The sequence below is a fragment of the Ambystoma mexicanum genome, chromosome 3q, assembly GCF_040938575.1.
Source record: "Ambystoma mexicanum isolate Mex_15411 chromosome 3q, UKY_AmexF1_1, whole genome shotgun sequence".
Lineage (NCBI taxonomy): Eukaryota > Metazoa > Chordata > Amphibia > Caudata > Ambystomatidae > Ambystoma > Ambystoma mexicanum.
In genome coordinates this window covers 1,275,630,386-1,275,648,099 of record NC_090926.1, presented here as the reverse complement: position 1 = coordinate 1,275,648,099, position 17,714 = coordinate 1,275,630,386, and the positions used below count along the sequence as shown (strand labels likewise).

Below are 17,714 nucleotides of genomic sequence, written 5' to 3'. Positions count from 1 at the left end.
GTTACCGGGTTGCCCTGCCGCGGCAACGTCCTTTGCAAGTCTGCTGCATTTGTGACCCTCTTGCCCCTGAAGCCTGCTGCAGTGAAACTGGGTCAATTCATCCACCCGGAGCGGAGAAATCGCCACTGTCCCGTTTGGGAATCATCGCTGTATCTCAGGAACTGAAAAGTGCTGAGACGTCCTTTTTGCACCATTCGAACCTGCAAGCCGAGTGGACTGAACTGGCGAAGTTTGGGTCTACTTGTGTCGGGGACCAGTGAGTACTCAATACCCCAACTGGTGGCCCCTAGCACCTGTGGGCCCCTCTCCTTTCCACTGCTATTGCGAAATAACGACTTCATCCCGAACTCTCGAACTGCCTCTGCCTTCAAGTGGAGGTCCTTCTTGAATTGTGGGAACTTGTTCTGCATCGCCTCATCCACCTTCCCGAGCTGCTAGAGACCCCTGAAGAGACCCTATACTGCCCATTGGAACAACCGCGTGCGCTTGCATTGCATGTTCTATTGAGCACAAGGCTCCTCTCTTCTTAGGGCTTGGACTGCCTCTTAGTTAGGTGTATTGTCGATGTCGAAGGGGCCTAAAGACTATCTCCACTGCTTGTTTCCTTCACCTCTAGGTTGTCGACATATTTAATGCATTTAACCCTTTGGAACCCAATGGTCTTGTATATATATTGTGTTAAAGTCTGAGAGAGGTTTTGAGGTGGTTGACGCTGCGGCTGATGGCACAGTAGCCGTTGCTTGGGCGGACTTGGCACCCCTCCCTCATCCACCACGAGGGAATCTTCTTTAGCCCCTTTGATTTACCTGTCCTCTCGCTCTTCCATCTGAGGAGTAGAAGTGAAATTACCTACCCCTCCAAGATGGTTCGCCGGGATGAGAAGGTTGTGGCTGTCTGATAGCGACACGAAGGGGTATGGCTGCCGCCTTTTGAGGTCTGTAGCTTCGCTAGGCTTTCGCCAGACTTGCTACCAAACAGCTGGATGCCATCAAAGGGCATGTTAAGGAGTCTGGACTGCATGTCCGGTGCAAACCCTGACTTCCTCAACCATGCAAACTTGTGTATTACTGTGCTTGCCGCCATGGCTCTGCTGAGACTGTCAGCAGAGTCCAGTCCTGACGGAAGAGACTCACCCAAGCTCTCCTTACCGTCTCTTACAATCTTCAGGAAGCCGTCTCTTTCTTCCCCTTCAGGAATATGGTCAGCTGCGATGGCTATACAGTCCCACAGGGTGAACATAAATTTAGCTAAGTCACAAGTGGCATTTGCAGATTTAAGAGCCATGCTCCTACCGTGATGGTCCTAGTAGTTGCTCGTTGATGGCTGGCCACTGGCTTCCCCTGCAGACACCTGCAGACACAGTCTGGGGCTGCCTCAGTTGGAACCGTCCTTTGCCTCAGGTCCTTAGCCACAAGGACGGGAGTGGTCAGTGATGACCTTGGGGAGAGCCAATCAGAAAGGAGGGAGGGTCGGAAGGATGGAGGAGGGAGGGAAAAACCAGGAAGAGGTGCCAGGCACAAATCAAAGGCACACAGGGCCTAGATGCACTTTTGTTCAATACTTATGGGCAAAATGGGGTCGGAGATGCTGCACTCACCGGCCTTGCTCCGGTGTTAAAGGAGGCCGGCGGTTACAGAAGGGTCACTAGACCGGGGGAACCATTACAGCAATCAGCCAATCACAAGAGAGGGAGGGCCGGGAGGAGGGAGGTAGACACCAGGAAGAGGTGCCAGGCACAAAACAAAGGCACATGTGGCCTAGAAGCACTTTTTTCAATACTTATGTGAAAAACGGGGTCGCGCTGGATGCTGCACTCACCTGCCTTGCTCCAGTGTTAAAGGCGGCTGGCGGTTACAGGAGGGTCACTAGACCCAGGGAACCATTACAACAATTAGCCAATCACAAGGGAGGTAGGGTCGGGAGGTGGGAGGAGGGAGGGTGAAACCAGGAAGAGGTGCCGGCACAAAACAAAGGCACACAGGGCCTGAATGCACTTTCTTCAATACTTATGGGAAAAATGGGGTTGCGCTGGATGCTGCACTCACCTGCCTTGCTCCGGTGTTAAAGGAGGCCGTCGGTTGTGTGTTGTGGCCTCCTTACTTCGGGTGGCGAGGTATTTCCCAAGATGCATCCAAGACCGCTCCGATGAACTGGAGTCTTTGAGCTGGTATCATGTGGGACTTCTTGTAATTGAGTGAGAAGCCCAGTCTGTGGTGAGAGTGGCAGGTGATGCTGAGATGTTCCAGGGCCTGTTGGGGAGAATGTGCCCTGATAAACCAATCATCCAGTTAGGGGTAGACATGAATCCCCCCTCTCCTGAGACTCGCTGCCACTACCGCCAACCGCTTGGTGAAAACCCACGGGCGCAGTTTAGCCCGAATGGTAGAAATCAAAACTGATAATGAGAACCGCCAACAGCGACCCTCAGGTACTTTCTGTGCTTGAGATGGATTGGCACATGAAAGTAAGCATCCTGAAGGTCCAATGACACCAACCAATCCTGGAGCTGGAGAGTCCGAAGGATGGGAGAAAGTGTGACCATCTTGAACTTGTCCTTCCTGAGGAACTTGTTCAAGCATCTCAAGTCCAAGATGGGTCTCAATCCTCCATCCTTCTTGGGGTCTCTAGCACCTTTCTCTAGCAGGCTCAGCATTTCCTGCACAAGGCACGGATCTGGAATTTTGAATGAATGGCTCCCTGGTGGATGGTTCTGAGGCCTTTTTAGAAAAGGGGGGCAGTAACCCTGGGCAACTGTTTCCAACGCCCACGCCTCTGAAGTAATTTGTATTTGTATTTATTAAGCTTATATAGTGCTTTACACCAAAGCGCTGCACATATAACAACAACAGGATACAATTAACATCAAAATAACAGTAAAAATAGCATTACAAACTTGAATCTGTCAAAACAACAGTATGTAGAGCAATTAGATAGAGGGAAGGGGAGAGAAGTGGAATAGATCTAGGTGGAAGAGGGAGGGAGGGAGTAATAACCTGCCATTCTTGCAGATGCAGTGCCTGAGGTTTTGAGGTGGCTGAAGCTGCGGCTGATGGCAAAGTAGCCGTTGCTTGGGCGGACTTGGCACCTCACTCTCATCCACCACAAGGGAATCTTCTTTGGCCCCTTTACCTTGCCTGTCCTCTCGCTCTTCCATCTGAGGAGTAGAAGCAAAATGACCAACCCCTTCAAGATGATTAGCTGGGATGAGAAGGTTGTGGCTGTCTGATAGTAGCAACAAGGTATATGGCTGCCGCCTTTTGAGGTCTGCATCTTCTCTAGGCTTTCGTCAGGCTTGTTGTCAAACAGCTGGATGCCATCAAAGGGCATGTTAACGAAGCCTGGACTGCATGTCCGGTGCAAACCCTGACTTCCTTAACCATGCAAACTTGCATATTACTGTGCTTGCCTCCATGGCTCTGCTGATACTGTCAGCAGAGTCCAGTCCTGATTGAAGAGACTCACACATAGCCTTTTTTCCGTCTCTTACAATGTTTAAGAAGTCGTCTCTTTCTTCCCCTTCAGGATTATGGTCAGCTGCCATGGCTATACAGTCCCACAGGGTGAATGTAAATTTAGCTAAGGCACAAGAGGCATTTGCAGATTTAAGAGCCATGCTCCCAGCAGCAACACTTTCCTTTCCAAGCGTTGAAACACTTATTATCCCTGTCTGGCGAAATTGTTGGATAAGCTGTTTGTTTAAAGGTGGATGTTGCAGCCTGAACCACCAGGCTCTCTGGCGTAGGATGTTTTGGCAAATAGTCAGGATCGCTTCTGGACGGCTTGTACTTCTTGGTGAGGTTTTTGTTCACCGCTGGACTTGCCTCAGGTGCCCCCCAGTTTGCCTCTACCCTTTTTTGCAGGGCAATATAAAAAGGGAGTACCAGATCCTTCTGATTCCCTTTAGCAAGGATATCGGTCAGGTCATCTTGCTCGTATAGGGAAGGTGGCCTGCCCCATCCTTGAAACTCTATTACAGATGTCTGTACGGGGCATCTGTGTGTTTTGCCTGGGTCCGGTTTACCAAATTCAAGCTCTGGTGAGGTGTCATTCCCACTAGCTGACTGAAGATTGTCACATACATCTTTTAGCCTTGACTCTTCCAAGATCAGGGATTCTGGAACGCTTGGGGTGCCATACTCCAAACCAAATTGAGGTGTATCTGGGTCTGAAGATTCATGTTCTTCATAAATTGAAGAAAAAGACTTGAAAAAAATCGCTCCTTGGTAAAGGTGTAAATGATTTTTCCACCTCCTTAGCAGGTTTAGAGTGCAAAGGTGTCGCTGGTTTCGACACCAAAGTCGCCGATGGTTTCAACCCCAATGGCATCAATGGTTTCGACCCAGATGGCGTTGATGGTTTCGATCTTGATAGCGTCAATGGTTTCGACCCTGATGGCGTTCATGCCTTTGAAGACCTTATCGAAGCCCTCGAGAGGCTCGATCCCAGTTTCGATAGAGTCTTTGCCGATTTCTCATTGAGTCGAGATCTCGAAGGATCTCGTGGGGTTTCCATCCTGCATCCCGGGCTCGAAGGCATGCAGGATTTTGGCTTTGTCCTTTCCTTGTCAACGCCTCGACCGGAGCATGACTTCTGGTCTTTTATTTCGAGGGGGTTGAGGCCTTCTTCTCGAAGATTTTCAAGATTTCCTGTCTGACTAACTACCATTTAGCAGGAGTCAGCGATTTGGTCGGGCAAGAAATTGTTCTCTCAGGAGAAGAATCGGAATTGGAGGTGGAAGGTGACCTATAGTGTCTTTTCTTCATCTTCTTGGAGGAAGATGAAGAATGGTGTGTCCCACTTCTGGATCGAGAACGCTTTTTTGATTTTCTCCTTCAAGGAGAGTCACCTCTCGACTTGTCAGACACACGTTTCTTCGGCGGAGTCGGCGAGGAGTATTTAGTTTGGGGCCTACCCACCACTATTTTCCCTTTTCTCTCTTTCAACGCCTTACCGGTCATTGCTTGACAGGATCGACAGTTTGTCGTGTCGTGCTGCATGCCAAGTGTTAGGGAGAATTCTTATAAATGGCTGATTTCCCTTACCTACTGAGTCCCTCAGCAGCTTTGCTGGATTTCTAGGATTTATTTTTCTCACCTGGTAAGAGTGTGAGCCTTTTTCCCACTCTTACATATGGTTTGCTGTGTGTGTTTTCACTTTTTGTGTGATCTTGAGTACTGGAGCCTGACCTACTCCATGGCCTCATATTTTTATGTGTGTTACACAGCGTCTTCAGTGCAGTGACACAGGGTTGTCTTTGAGACTTCCCACCGACTCCATTTTCTGGGGCTGACTACTGTCCCCCAGAAAAGGGTAAAGTTGCCATTAATTTTACTTTAGTCACTTTAAACCACAGAATCAGTACACCCCATCTGACATGGAGATTGGTATTGTAAGGGTTAACTCTTATCCCTTTTTGTCTGTGCCTCTTGAAGCATTGTTTCGCTCCCTTTACATTAAGACTTGGCTGGTGGCAGTGGTATCTACCCTAACATTTCTACTGCGATTATCTTACATAAACATGGTAATGTTTTAGGCTATTATATTAGCCTCGAAAATAAACCCACTTGACCAAATAAATTTTATTTTGGCTCCAGCTGGGTTTATTCGCCATTTCTTTTTGTTAAAGTCTTTCTCGTGTTTTTCTCGGCACGCCAAACCGGGTATGACTCCTTTGTTTGCTGTCTTTTCGCAGAAGACCTCCTTAAGGCGCCTGAAAGTCTAGGTATGCAGGATGTGAGGGAGGGGTCTTCTGACCCCTGCCATGGGTTCCCTTGGTAACCCAAGTCGCACTCCTGTTTGATTGGCTGAGGGGACTGTCCTTGCCAGGACAGCCACCCTGCTGTGTGATTGACAGCCAGGCTGTTTGAATGGGGGAAAACTGCATGAAAAGCAGGTCTCTGGGACTGGAAAGGCAGAGTCGCCACTGGAACGAAAGAACCAATGAGGAACTGGAAGAAGAGGACCCCTAAAACGACTGAACCGCCCGGTGAAGCCCTGCTGCAGGTCCGAATCTCCAGAATCTGACGACAGAGAAGATCCTCCAGGAAACTTCTTCCCTTGAGCTGGTGGGACAAACCAGTTCGCCCAAACTGCAAGCCAGGACCCCTCCTCTGGTCGAATTCGCTGTACAGAGCTACAGTGAGCCGGATAGCCAGGAAGGTCAGACCTTGCTTGGGTTTTAAGTAGCGCACCTTTTATTCGTTGCTTTGCTCTGCTGCTGGTTTCCTCCCTGGGTAGTGTAGGACCCCCCAGTCTTCCGCCTTCTTGTCAGTCCGTCAGTCGAAGTACTAGGAATGTCCGCCTCAGCTACAGCTCCCTCTCCGTTTTAAGGTACTGTGCAAATCCGGTTTACCGTTTCGTTCAACCGCGGTGAAAGTGTTTGGAATCTTTCTCCAATCCGAGGGCTTGTCCTTCTCTTCTCCTTGAACCAACCTTTGTATCAACCAACCTCTTCCGGAAACCGTGCCACAAACTTTACCGCAAACTACCCTGAACTGTGTGATCTTGAGCAAAAGACTTTTGACCATTGACTTTGACCCTAAGCCTTTTCTACCTGATTCTATCTCTGTAGTTCCTCTTGTTCAATTTCCCTGAGTACTTACCTGTGGGTTTGACCTAATTTGTAACAACTTTGTTTTTCCCTCTCTTTTAAATTGCTCGAGTGCCATTTTGCTTCAACTTCATTTTGTTAGCTTAACTTGTCTGGAATTTAAGGGAAGTGGTGTGGTGTATTAAGAGTGTGATTTTTAGACTGCTTATAATAGTGTAATGTTATACAACTGAAGAGTGAAATAAATGAATATGTTTTTACTTGAAAACCTTCAGTCAGTGTTTGCCTGAATCATAGTAATTGCTGTCCTTTGTGTAACTATCTGATACTGCTCACTTACTCTTGAGGTAAGACTGTCTGCTCCGCTACTGCTACCACTATAACAGTGTAGTACAGGCTTGTACCAAAGGTGAAATTGTACTGTCACTTGTAGTCTTAATTGTGTGTGCTGTTGCCAAAGGGTACTGCATATAATTCTGCCTAACACCAAGACACCACAGACACACTCAGTGAGGGCCCGTGAGCGTCATCTTGGCGCTGCGATCATGGCATTTTTTTAACCCGGTCTTCTGCGTTGATGTTGTTGATGAGGTCATCATTTTTAAGAGTGTTGAAGTTTTCTTAAGACCGGAACCAAAGCGCACCATAATTCTCTGAAACGTTAGCTATTGCGAAAAAACTGAACTGAAGCCAACAGGCGCTGCATACGCTATATTTACCAGGGATGATGTCGACATTGGGGCGGAGGGCCTTGAGGGACATCGAGTCAACCTCATCGACACACAGCACCCCCTGCCAAAAAAATAGTTCTGAAACAGCTGAAGCTGGAGATGAATATATCAAAAGATGAGGAGTACGAGCGAGGAGACAGTCCATTCGAAGTATGGTTTTATGAAGCCCTTAATTGGAATTTAGAAAAACTGTCCTAATACCAATCCTGACCCATGAACCACTAGACTGACAGGGGTTCCAATGCGGACTCTGTATTGCTCCACATTCCCTTCTCCTCTCAGTGCCAGGTGAGTCTTGAGATGGAAACTCCCTAGTCCTCTTCCTCGTCTCAGTACTGAGCAAGTCTTGGGATGGTAACTCTCCAGTCCTCTTTCTTGTTTCAATGTTCTCTATTAGAGTTGTTTTAGCAAGGCAGATGGGATGTGACTGTAGGTGTAAACAGGAATGGGGGAAGGAAAAGGTGGCGTAACATTGGAACGGGGCATCAGGGCCATGTGTTGGGTAGGGATACCGCGTTCTTCCCAGATAGCCGTCACTGGTCCCAAAGGGGGACTCCCCTCCCATGAGATCGACCTGCTGAGTACCACCCCCAGGGAGACTTTCTGGTAGCAGCCCCACCACCCTGGCCTCATGTGTAGGGGCTCCCTCTTCGGACGCAGGGATGACATCATGGGTTTCATCAAAGCACATATAAAAGTAACCAAAAACGTCAAAGGTAAAAAGCGAGGGTGATAGATAAGCATACCCACTGCACCGCATTGTAAGATGATGTGTGCAGTGTTAAAAAGTCACAAAATGCTAAAGGGAAACATAGATTTCCAGTAAAGTCTGAAGGTCTGATCAGTTTCCACATAAGAAAATGAGCAGAAGGCAAGGGAAGTAAATATCAAGGCTTTACTTCCCTTCAAAACGCCGGGACAAAGTTGGTCACAACTTCTAAATGCAACTTTTCACGGAGAGGCTATTGGGCACAAATTCCAAATACACACATATGCTATTGGGTACACTTCTAAGTGCAACTTTTCTCAGAGAGGCTATTGGGCACAACTTCTAAATACACATATGCTATTGGGTACACTTCTAGATGCAACTTTTCTCAGAGAGGCTATTGGGCACAACTTCTAAATGCAACTTTGTAAAGGGATTATGTTAGTGGTGATAACACACCTTTCACAGGTTTGTTTAATTCAGGCCCCAAAATAAGAAATGAAAGAGTTTAAACACATGGGCTGGATTTGCAAGTGCTCAGAAAAACCAGTCATTCCAACTTCCCCAAGGAAGGGAGACACCATAAATCCAGGATAGGCAAGTGAAAACTGCCAGCTTGAAAAACCTTGAATGGGCCAGGACAAAGAAAGTTCACACGCTCGTCAGACATTCGTCTGTGCTCCAGGCTGGGACAATAGAAGTCCTGGGACACTAACCTGTCAAGTGTAAAGGGCAATAAAACCTTCAATTAAGATGGTAAACACCCCCCCCCCCCGCCTTGAAGGAAATGACAGTTGCTTGCAGTTGGAGGAAGAAAAAATAAATCTAGTAACAATGGACTGCCTTTTGGTTACACAGATCTCTGCAGCAAGAATTAGTAAAAATGTAAAAGTTTGCAGTTTGAATTCTAATTTTATGGGCTTTCTTTTAAAACTTGGTAGAACTCATTGCTGCATGGGGAACAGGAGTTACACAATGACAGATTCCAAGGAAAGTATTAATGTTGCAAACAAAATTTTGTACATACATCCCTGGGGATAATTCACATCTGTGTATAAAATTGTGGAATTTTAGGCCAAATTTTTCATGTTAAGAATTACCAAAATGTATCAGAAGGGTGAAACAAGGTTGCACCGACCTGTGTGTATAATTTGTCAAGAGATTGCAACGGTGTAAATGTTTTTGGCAAAAATCAGATTTTCAGTAAAGTAAATGTGGGAGTTTCTGGACATTGTAAAAATCACTTCATAAACCTGACTTAATTACCTTGGAAATACAAGCAGTTGAGAGCAAGACAGAGACTAGTACCGCTGCCCAATCCAAGTACTTTAGGGGCATGCGTAGTTAACCCTACCCAGCCTCTACCTTGATGTCATTTTGCACTATAAATAAGGCTCCCTGACAAGACAGACACTCTTCCAGATTTCCTGCTTTTCACTATCAAGATTCCAGATCCCAACTACAAAGCCAAGCCTTGCTGATCTTACTCCAGGGTCCATTGCAAAACGCAAGCATTGCTGATCCTGCTCCAGAAAGGCCTCAAATTCTGAAAACCACTCAAATTCCCAAATAACCAAAGGGAAAAACTGCTACTTTTGGCATCCTGATCTAGATTGCTGCTACTCACTGCATGCTGCTGCCATGTGACTGCAACATTTGGCGCAGATTGGTGAAATGTGTGGAATTGTATAGGGAACATGCGCAAAGCCACAAACCCAAATGTTCACTTTTGCTGAATCCGGGGAAAGGGATGAGGTGTTCAGATGTCGTGTAGGCAGTAATGTCCGGAGGGTCCTAACAGGTGACTGTGCATGATTTTGTGCAGATTGGTGAAACGGTGTGGAATTTTATAGGGAACATACACAAAGCCACAAACCAACACATTTTCACTTTTATATATAGGTAGATAGATGGAGGGAAAGTTGCGAAAAGATAAATCTTTCCTAACCACGTCTCTAGGAAATCTCAGGGGCAACGCGTTTGTCTTGGAAGCCAGACAATGCAGCGCAACACAGGTTTGAATCTCGATCCAGCGCTTAGAAACCACTTGTTAGTATTAAGCATGTTATGAAAGAACAATTTTAATTATAATAATTATATATTTGCTTATATTTGCTTGATAACGAAGATCAGATTTGCCTCGATTGAAATGTCCACATTTTAAATGTAGCAGGTTAAATAATTGGAGACCGCTTAACTTTAAGCTTGCTATCAATAAAAAAGGAATATTTACCTAAAATCGTGCAACCATGATATGATCAATAAAAAGGGACCTTTCCATTCATATTGAAATCTAGTACTAGATCATGAAATTGAGTAGACATAAAGAATTATTTTTGGGGGGCAGTAGAGAACAGTGAGAACATTTGACACCAGCTGTGATCTTCATTGTTAAATGTTCCAAAGCTGGAGAAGGTCTTGCTTTACATATGTGAACCTGAAAACCCTTAGACAGAAAGAGACTACCACTCTCCTCCTTTTCCTGATGTATTCTTCATCCGGTGGGAGACTTTCACTGGGTATGGCCGGGCTACCATTGGGGCACATGCGACATCCGTTGTTCACCATGTCACGGGTCATGAAGAGCCACTGCATTTCTAATAGATAAATGATCATTTGACAGCCCCATTTGGGCAGTTAATAATCCTACCCCAGAGCATGGCACGTCAGCCGATTGGGAGCCTGAAGAGGACAGGACTTTTCATCAGCAGCAGTAGCAGTCATATTCTCACTGTCTACAAGAGCTATGGTTCTCTTCTGGCAAGCCATCTTTAGCCACTGTCTCACTCAAGACTACTCATACCCTTACAGATTGCCTTTAAGTATGTCAAAGCTGAATGCCCTGGTGTAATTTACTAGAATACCAGCCCTGAGTCAAATGATCAGAATGTACGGTCTCAGTGGGTCCAACTGGTCTCAGCTTAATCGGTGAATGAGTGCGGCTAATGGGTGGGCAGCACAGAGAGGGTATGAAGAGCAGGGAAGTTTCCTCAACAAGTAAAGTGAGTTCTAGTGTTTCTATACCTGATGAGATGCAGGTGGTACATGACTGCTGGCAAGTTGTTTTCACTGCCTGTGTGTTTCTAAGGGGGCACAGACAATTCTGTGTCTGTTTAAAAGCAGCAAAAACAAAGGACTGTTATGGAGACATTTCAAAGAGCTATTAAAAGAAAGCCAGATAGACATCAACTATGTATATATACACGCTGTTAGGGAGAATTCTCATTTATGGCTAATTTCCATCACCTAGTGAGTCCCCCAGCAGGTTTGCTAGACTTCTGGAGTTTATTTTTTTCCACTTGGTAAGAGTGTGAGCTTTTCCCCACTCTTACCTGTGTTTTGGCACGTATATTTCTCAGTTTTTTTGTCATTGTGGACTCTGGAGTATACCACTTCAGTAGCCCCCTTCTTTTGTGTGTCACACAGCACCTTCAGTGCAGTGACACAGGGTTGTCTTTGAGACTTCCCCCCGACTCCATTTCTGAGGCTGACTACAGTCCCCCAGAAAAGGGTAAAGTTAGAATTAACTTTACCTAGTCAATCTACCACAGATCCAGTACACCCCATCTTCCATGGAGTACTGGAAACGGTTAATTCGTATCCCTTTTTATCTGTACCTCCTAGAGCATTGTTTTGCTCTTTTAACATTTAGACTTGGCTGGTGGCAGTGGTATCTACCGTAACTTTTCTACCGCGATTATGTAGATAAACGTGGTATTGTTCTTGGCTATTATATTAGCCTCAAACATAAACCCGCTTGACCAAATTGTCTTTCTCTTGACTCCGGGAGGGTTTATTCACCATTTCTTTTTGTTAAAGTCCTTCTTGTGTTTTACTTTGCGCGACAAACTCGGTGCGCCTTCTTTGTTCACCGTCTTTTGGCGGGCTTCTGCACAGAAGCCCTCCACCAGGCGCCTGGGTGTTTAGGTGGGCTCTCGTGTTCATTATGTACATGTCTTTAAAGCATAATCACTGCCCAATGTAACCACGGGCACCAACTGTATGTAACTAAGCTTAAGAAACACTGTAACCAGCGCCACGATGCCTTCGGTCTGCTGTGCGCTCAACAAATGCGAATAAATAAATAAATAATGAGAGGGAGGGGTGTAGTCACCCCCTGCACAGGGTATCCTAGGAAACCCAAGTCGCACTTTGCCATGATTGGCTGAGGTGGTTGTCCAGGCTGGACAACCCCCCTGCTGGGTGATTGACAGCCAGGCTGTGTGAATGGGGGTTTTGCAGGTCTCTTGGGCTAGAAGTCAGAGTCGCCACTGGAACTACAAGGAACTGAAGAGAAGCGGAGAGAACGATGGCTGCTGCAACTACCCTGTCCCGGTGAAGCCCTGCTGCAGTCCTGAGCTATCTGCCCTTCAATGACTCAGAGAAGATCCAGTCCAGAGTCTTCATCCCTTGAGCCTGGTGGGGATAACCAGCTCATCTTCCACAGCCAGAGGATCCTCTTCGTGGTCGAAATCGCTGCACACTGCTGTGGTGGTCGGGATAGCCATCTGAAGAGCCTCTCCTGTTTTTAAGGAGCGCACCTTTTATTCCTTGTCGCTGCTGCTGGCCTCATCCCTGTGTGGTGCAGACCCCCTTCAGACGTCCCCCTTCACAACGAAGCTCCAGGAATCGTGGGTCTGCGGGAAACCAACAGTAACAACTGCCAGGGCAGCAGCTGCACCATTGGAACAAGGTACTGTGTTCTACTTGAGGAAACTGGGTGAACCCCCTTTCTTCATCGTCAAGGCTTGCCCTTGTCTTCCCTCCTTCTTATAACTTTTGCTTCCGAACATTGACAATATCGAAGTACTATTAGCTACGTTGAATCATGAACTGTCTGACTGTGTGATCTTCGGCAACAGGACTCCGGTGTCACTTAACCCTGGCTCCGGCCCTTTGACTCTTGAACTCCTGTCTCTGAGTGTTTCTCGATTCTGCCTGCCTAACCAAAATAGTGCCTGTGATTTTTGCCTCCAACTCCCTCTGGGTATCTCAGGTGCTAAGTGTGTTTTTGCCCCGGTAGCATTTCTTGTCACGGATACACGTTTATTTAGTAGACCGAACTGTCAAAAAGTGATCGCAATCGTATTCATGGTAACATGTCTTGTTTCATAACACCGGTCTATTCAAACACAGGGTACTTACCTTGAGTCATACCGTACAAAGTGAATTGTTGAGTCGTAGTATATTTTACGTGTGGGTTTGAATTTAATAGAAGTGTTGTGTTTATAACAAATGGTTTAAAAATAAATGTACTTATATTTTTCTACCTGCAACCTTGAGTCAGTGTTTGCTTGAGTCACAGTAATTGTGGTCCCTTTGTGTAATCTCTGCTACTGCTCATTTACTCTTGAGATTCTGCCTAACACACGCACACCCGCCACGGGTAAAAATGTCAGGTTGAAAGCTGCTAGCCAGTCATAAAATGTCACTCGCCATTTCAGTTCTACACATACACACAGCATAACATTTCTTACTCGTGAAGAGTAAATTATTCCTAGCCAATGTCTAGTGGCGAATGTAATACATATGCTTAGATCTTTCTAGAGAGAGCGTTAGTTCTCTGCCAGACCGCTCAGAGGTGTTTGGAGGGGTCAACTGCCTGCGATCGGAACATACAGTGACATGGTTAGACCTTACATTTTGAAATCAGCCCCATTGGGCTGGTAGATAACTGGGGGGGAGATGGAGCCCTTCCCGGCTAGGGCTTCATTTTCCAGCAGCCGGAACATGTCCTGGAGGCAGCTAAACATGTGGCGATAACTTCTCTTCATGTTTGAACATGTTTCCTTTGACTGAGATGGAGGTGAGATTCCTAGGGACTTCATGTTTGTGCATGGTGGCCATCATTACAGATCACAGCCATGCCGCCGGAAGTACCAGCAGAACCAGAATGAGTTGTAAGTTTTCTTCTCTCACACCCAACTCATAGGATCCCCTCCTCCACTTTGTGCTGCATTCATTAACCACTAGTTCTAATGTAGATTTGGCAGTGAGCAGGGCATGTATTTAGGTGTAGAAACTCTTGAAACTGTGTGGGTTGGAAGGCAAGACCTAAGACATTTCAGCGGGTGCGGCGGGGCAGTTGCGAGTTGAGAGAATTTAGCATCACAGAAAAGCAAGCGAATCGAACAATCACCTGCCCCGTTCCCAGCCCAAGACAGACATGCACATGGTACTTTCACGCCTATTATGTTTTTCCATAATGTGTATTTTATTCAGGCTGGTGGGCAGGGGGGGGAGCTTAGCGGCAACCCACTCTTCTTGAAAACAAGACAGCACTGAGCAACATGGGTTCAATACACAATCCCAGGGTTCGAGGCTGAAGTCCGGCATGTAGCCTCATAAAAGCCAATGCCATTTGTTTTTCACATTTGTATTCCCATTCTTCTTTCTTCATTGTTGTTGTCATTAGCATTTGTTGGGTCACGGTGAAGGCTTGCCTGATGGCTTTTAAATGCTCTGTGGGCGTGTCCTGTAAAAGCAGCAAAACTGAGTAAAAGCCAAAACCCATTTAATTGCAACCATGCGCAAGTCAGATTAAGTAGGCATGTGAAATGTGGCGTGGAAAGTCCATCTGTCGATAAGAAAACAGCAGCCAGTGATTGGCTATATCAATGTATACTTTTAGCTCTTCTTGGATGTGGATGTGCCCAGGGCCTAACGTTCTCCTTTCTCTTCTCTTTTTGCCTTAGAGTTTAGAAGGAAGCATTCAGAAAGCTTCTGATTACTTGCTGAGAGTGTACCCCGCCCTTACCAAGAGCTACGCAATCGCCATAACTTCTTATGCTTTAGCGATGGTGGATAGACTTCCTAAGGACAACAGACTCATGCAAGCTTCGACGGGTAAGTAACCGTGGCCTACTAGTGATACCTGGGGAGAGGATGGGTGTGAGACACAAGCAGTGGAGCTTTCACGAGGACCTGTTTAGACTCTCTGCTGGGGGGTCAGATATGCATCCACCCCTCTTCCAGTTGCCATATCACCAGCTAATGACCTGCTTAGAGAGCGGTGCGGGAGCGGGTGCACAGCGATGACCTTGGGGCGCGCCAGCAATGCACCACCGTCAACCCCACTGGCCACACCAGGGCTGCACCGAGCTAGCCCCAGTCCCAAAACATATGCAATAATGTCTCTGTAAAGCGGTAGGGAATTCTGCTCTTCAGGCCACCATTGCTCTTTCAGCAATTTAGCAGATCTGGTGAGGCCACTATGACTGCCACCTTAATACCCCACCCTCTTTCCCGCTCACGCCTGTTGCATGCATGATGCCACATTATTTAGGTCTCACTCAGCTATCAAACACAGCATGGGAATATGCTCTTACTGGAATGTAAAGTCTCTGATCTTTTGTTTCACATGAAAGCCTGGTTTACAGATGATGCCAAATTAGCTCTAGAGGATATGATGCCGCCTAATTAAAGACTGCTCTCTGTTACTCGGCAAGATAGAGTAGCTGTCATCTACAACTATGCTTTCACTTCATGGCCGTTATCCACAAAGCCAGATCCCACTTTAGTATTGACCATCCACCAGGTCTTGACCTTCCCAACATAGCCAAGTATTTGCTGGTTTATCCCTGTTTTGCCATCTCCATGTTTTCAGTCTTTCGGTGAGGAGTTAAGGGGGGAGTAAACGGCGGTGGCAGTGAAAGATGAATTGTGGTTTGTTTGTTTCTTTATTTGTAGCGCGTGCCAGACCCAAAGGTATCAGGGCGCGAATACACAAATACATTAAGCTTACAGGTTACAAAATTACATATTTACATAGATACAGGTTAATACATATACAGCAAATGATACATATGCATTTACAGGTTCCCCGCTTTGACGGGGAAGCTATTCCATCTGGTTTTAGACATTCTGAAGTAGGGTACTAAAAGGCAATTGGTGTAGGCTGTTCAAGTGGGTCTGGTTGTGACTCTTCTTTTGAACCTCTCTGTCAGGTATTTCGGTGCTAGGTTGTTGAGGCATTTGAATGTTAGGGATGCTGTTTTAAGTTTGATTTTGTCAGCAGTGGAGACCCAGTTGGATTGTCTTCTAATCGTTGATATATGTTCTCTTTTGGAGATTCCTATTGCTGCTCTAAGGGCATTATTTTGCAGTATTTGAATTTTCTGAGTAATGTATTTGTTAGATCCCAAATAGAGAGCGTTGCAATAATCTAATTTGGACAGCACAAGTGCTCTTGCTAAAGTGGTGCAACTGATTGTAGAGAGGTATGGTTTTGCTGATCTAATCAACTTACATGTGTAGACTGTTGATGATGCCATAGCTTTCACTTGTTTGGCCATGGTAAGGCTAGAGTCAACGTAAACACCTAGTGTTTTTACCTCTTTGGCAACTTTGATAGAGTGGCCGTCTATGACGAAGACTGTGTAGTCCTGACTGAGTTTCTTAATGTTTGGTGTAGTCCCCAGTATGATGAGTTCTGTTTTGTCATCATTCAGGCATAGAAGGTGAAGTGCCATCCACGCCTGGATGATGAGGTATATCCTATTCACCAATGCCAAATCCTGTTTGTAATCCCCAGAAAGTTGGATGAGAATCTGGCTGTCATCTGCATAATAACAGTAATAATAATAATAATAATAATTTGGCATTTATATAGTGCTACTAGCCCTCAGGTATCTGAGCGCTGCTTATTATTACCCACGGTGTGTGGTGTGCATTTATTGACCTTGGAAGGATGAAACGCTGAGTTTGGCCCTGCCGAGATTTGAACCTGTGTTAGCAAGCTCTGCACGGATGTCAAAGCGAGCGCTTTACTCGCTGTGCCACTTGACCGGCATACCTATTTAGTGTAGGTGACACCTAGAAGGACCAGATCATCAAACAGGGGCTTGGTAAAAATTGTATACATGGTGGGGGAAACGCATGAACCCTGGGGTTCACCGCACGTAATGGGAGCGGGGTCTGCAGCTGCTGAAGCAGAGAAGACCCTCATAGTTCTTTCACTTAGAAATGATTTGATCCAAGCTATTGCTTGGTTCGAGAAGTGCGCTGCAGATTCTAAATGGTGACAGAGCACTTTGTGGTCCACCAGGTCAAATGCTGCTGAGAGATCCAGAAGGAGAAGCAGGGCAGTCTTCCCTTGGTCTCTGAGCTCGTTGACCTGGGCCTTAAGATCACTTAGTGCTGTTTCAGTGCTTTACTGTGGTCTGAAACCTGATTGCCGGGTACCTAAGAGCTGGTGTAGCTCCAAAAATGTTTGAATCTGTACATATGCCACTCTGTCTAATATCTTTAGTAGGAATTGCACTGTAGTGATGGGCCTGTAATTTGTAGGTATGGCTGGGTCAAGCGATTGCTTCTTAAGGAGGGGGAGGACCCAAGACTCCTTGAGATTACTAGGTATAGTACCTGAAGAGAATGAAGCAATGATGAGCTTAGAGATAAAAGGTGATAAATCTCTTGCAGCATCTTTTATTATTTGTGCCGGGCAGTTATCACCTCGACAGTTTGACGGTTTAAGTGATATTATTTTTTCACCTCAAGTATGGAGACATTAGTAAAGTTAAATTGTTGTTCTGGTTTGGAAGTGATGTGTGAGTTGTCATGTTGGGGGGTTGTGGGAGGCATGTTTATTTCTCCAGCATTGGATCTTTCATGGATTCAAATGCTTAAAATATTCCCCGTCGTCAGGCTGGGAACCCTCAGTATACTTATTAAGATGTTTTCCATTGTAAAGTTTTGACACTTCTGTGTCGCCTCTATGTCGTTT

General features: G+C 46.1%; 1 protein-coding gene across 1 annotated transcript in view; it reads left to right on the top strand.

The window, feature by feature from the left end:
• C3 (complement C3) overlaps positions 1 to 17,714 on the top strand; it is a 403,449-nt gene that overhangs the window by 283,003 nt on the left and 102,732 nt on the right. Inside the window, exon 28 of the mRNA XM_069604331.1 lies at positions 14,686 to 14,836. Within this exon, the coding sequence (XP_069460432.1) occupies positions 14,686 to 14,836 (151 nt within the window). The remainder of the gene's footprint in view (positions 1 to 14,685; positions 14,837 to 17,714) is intronic.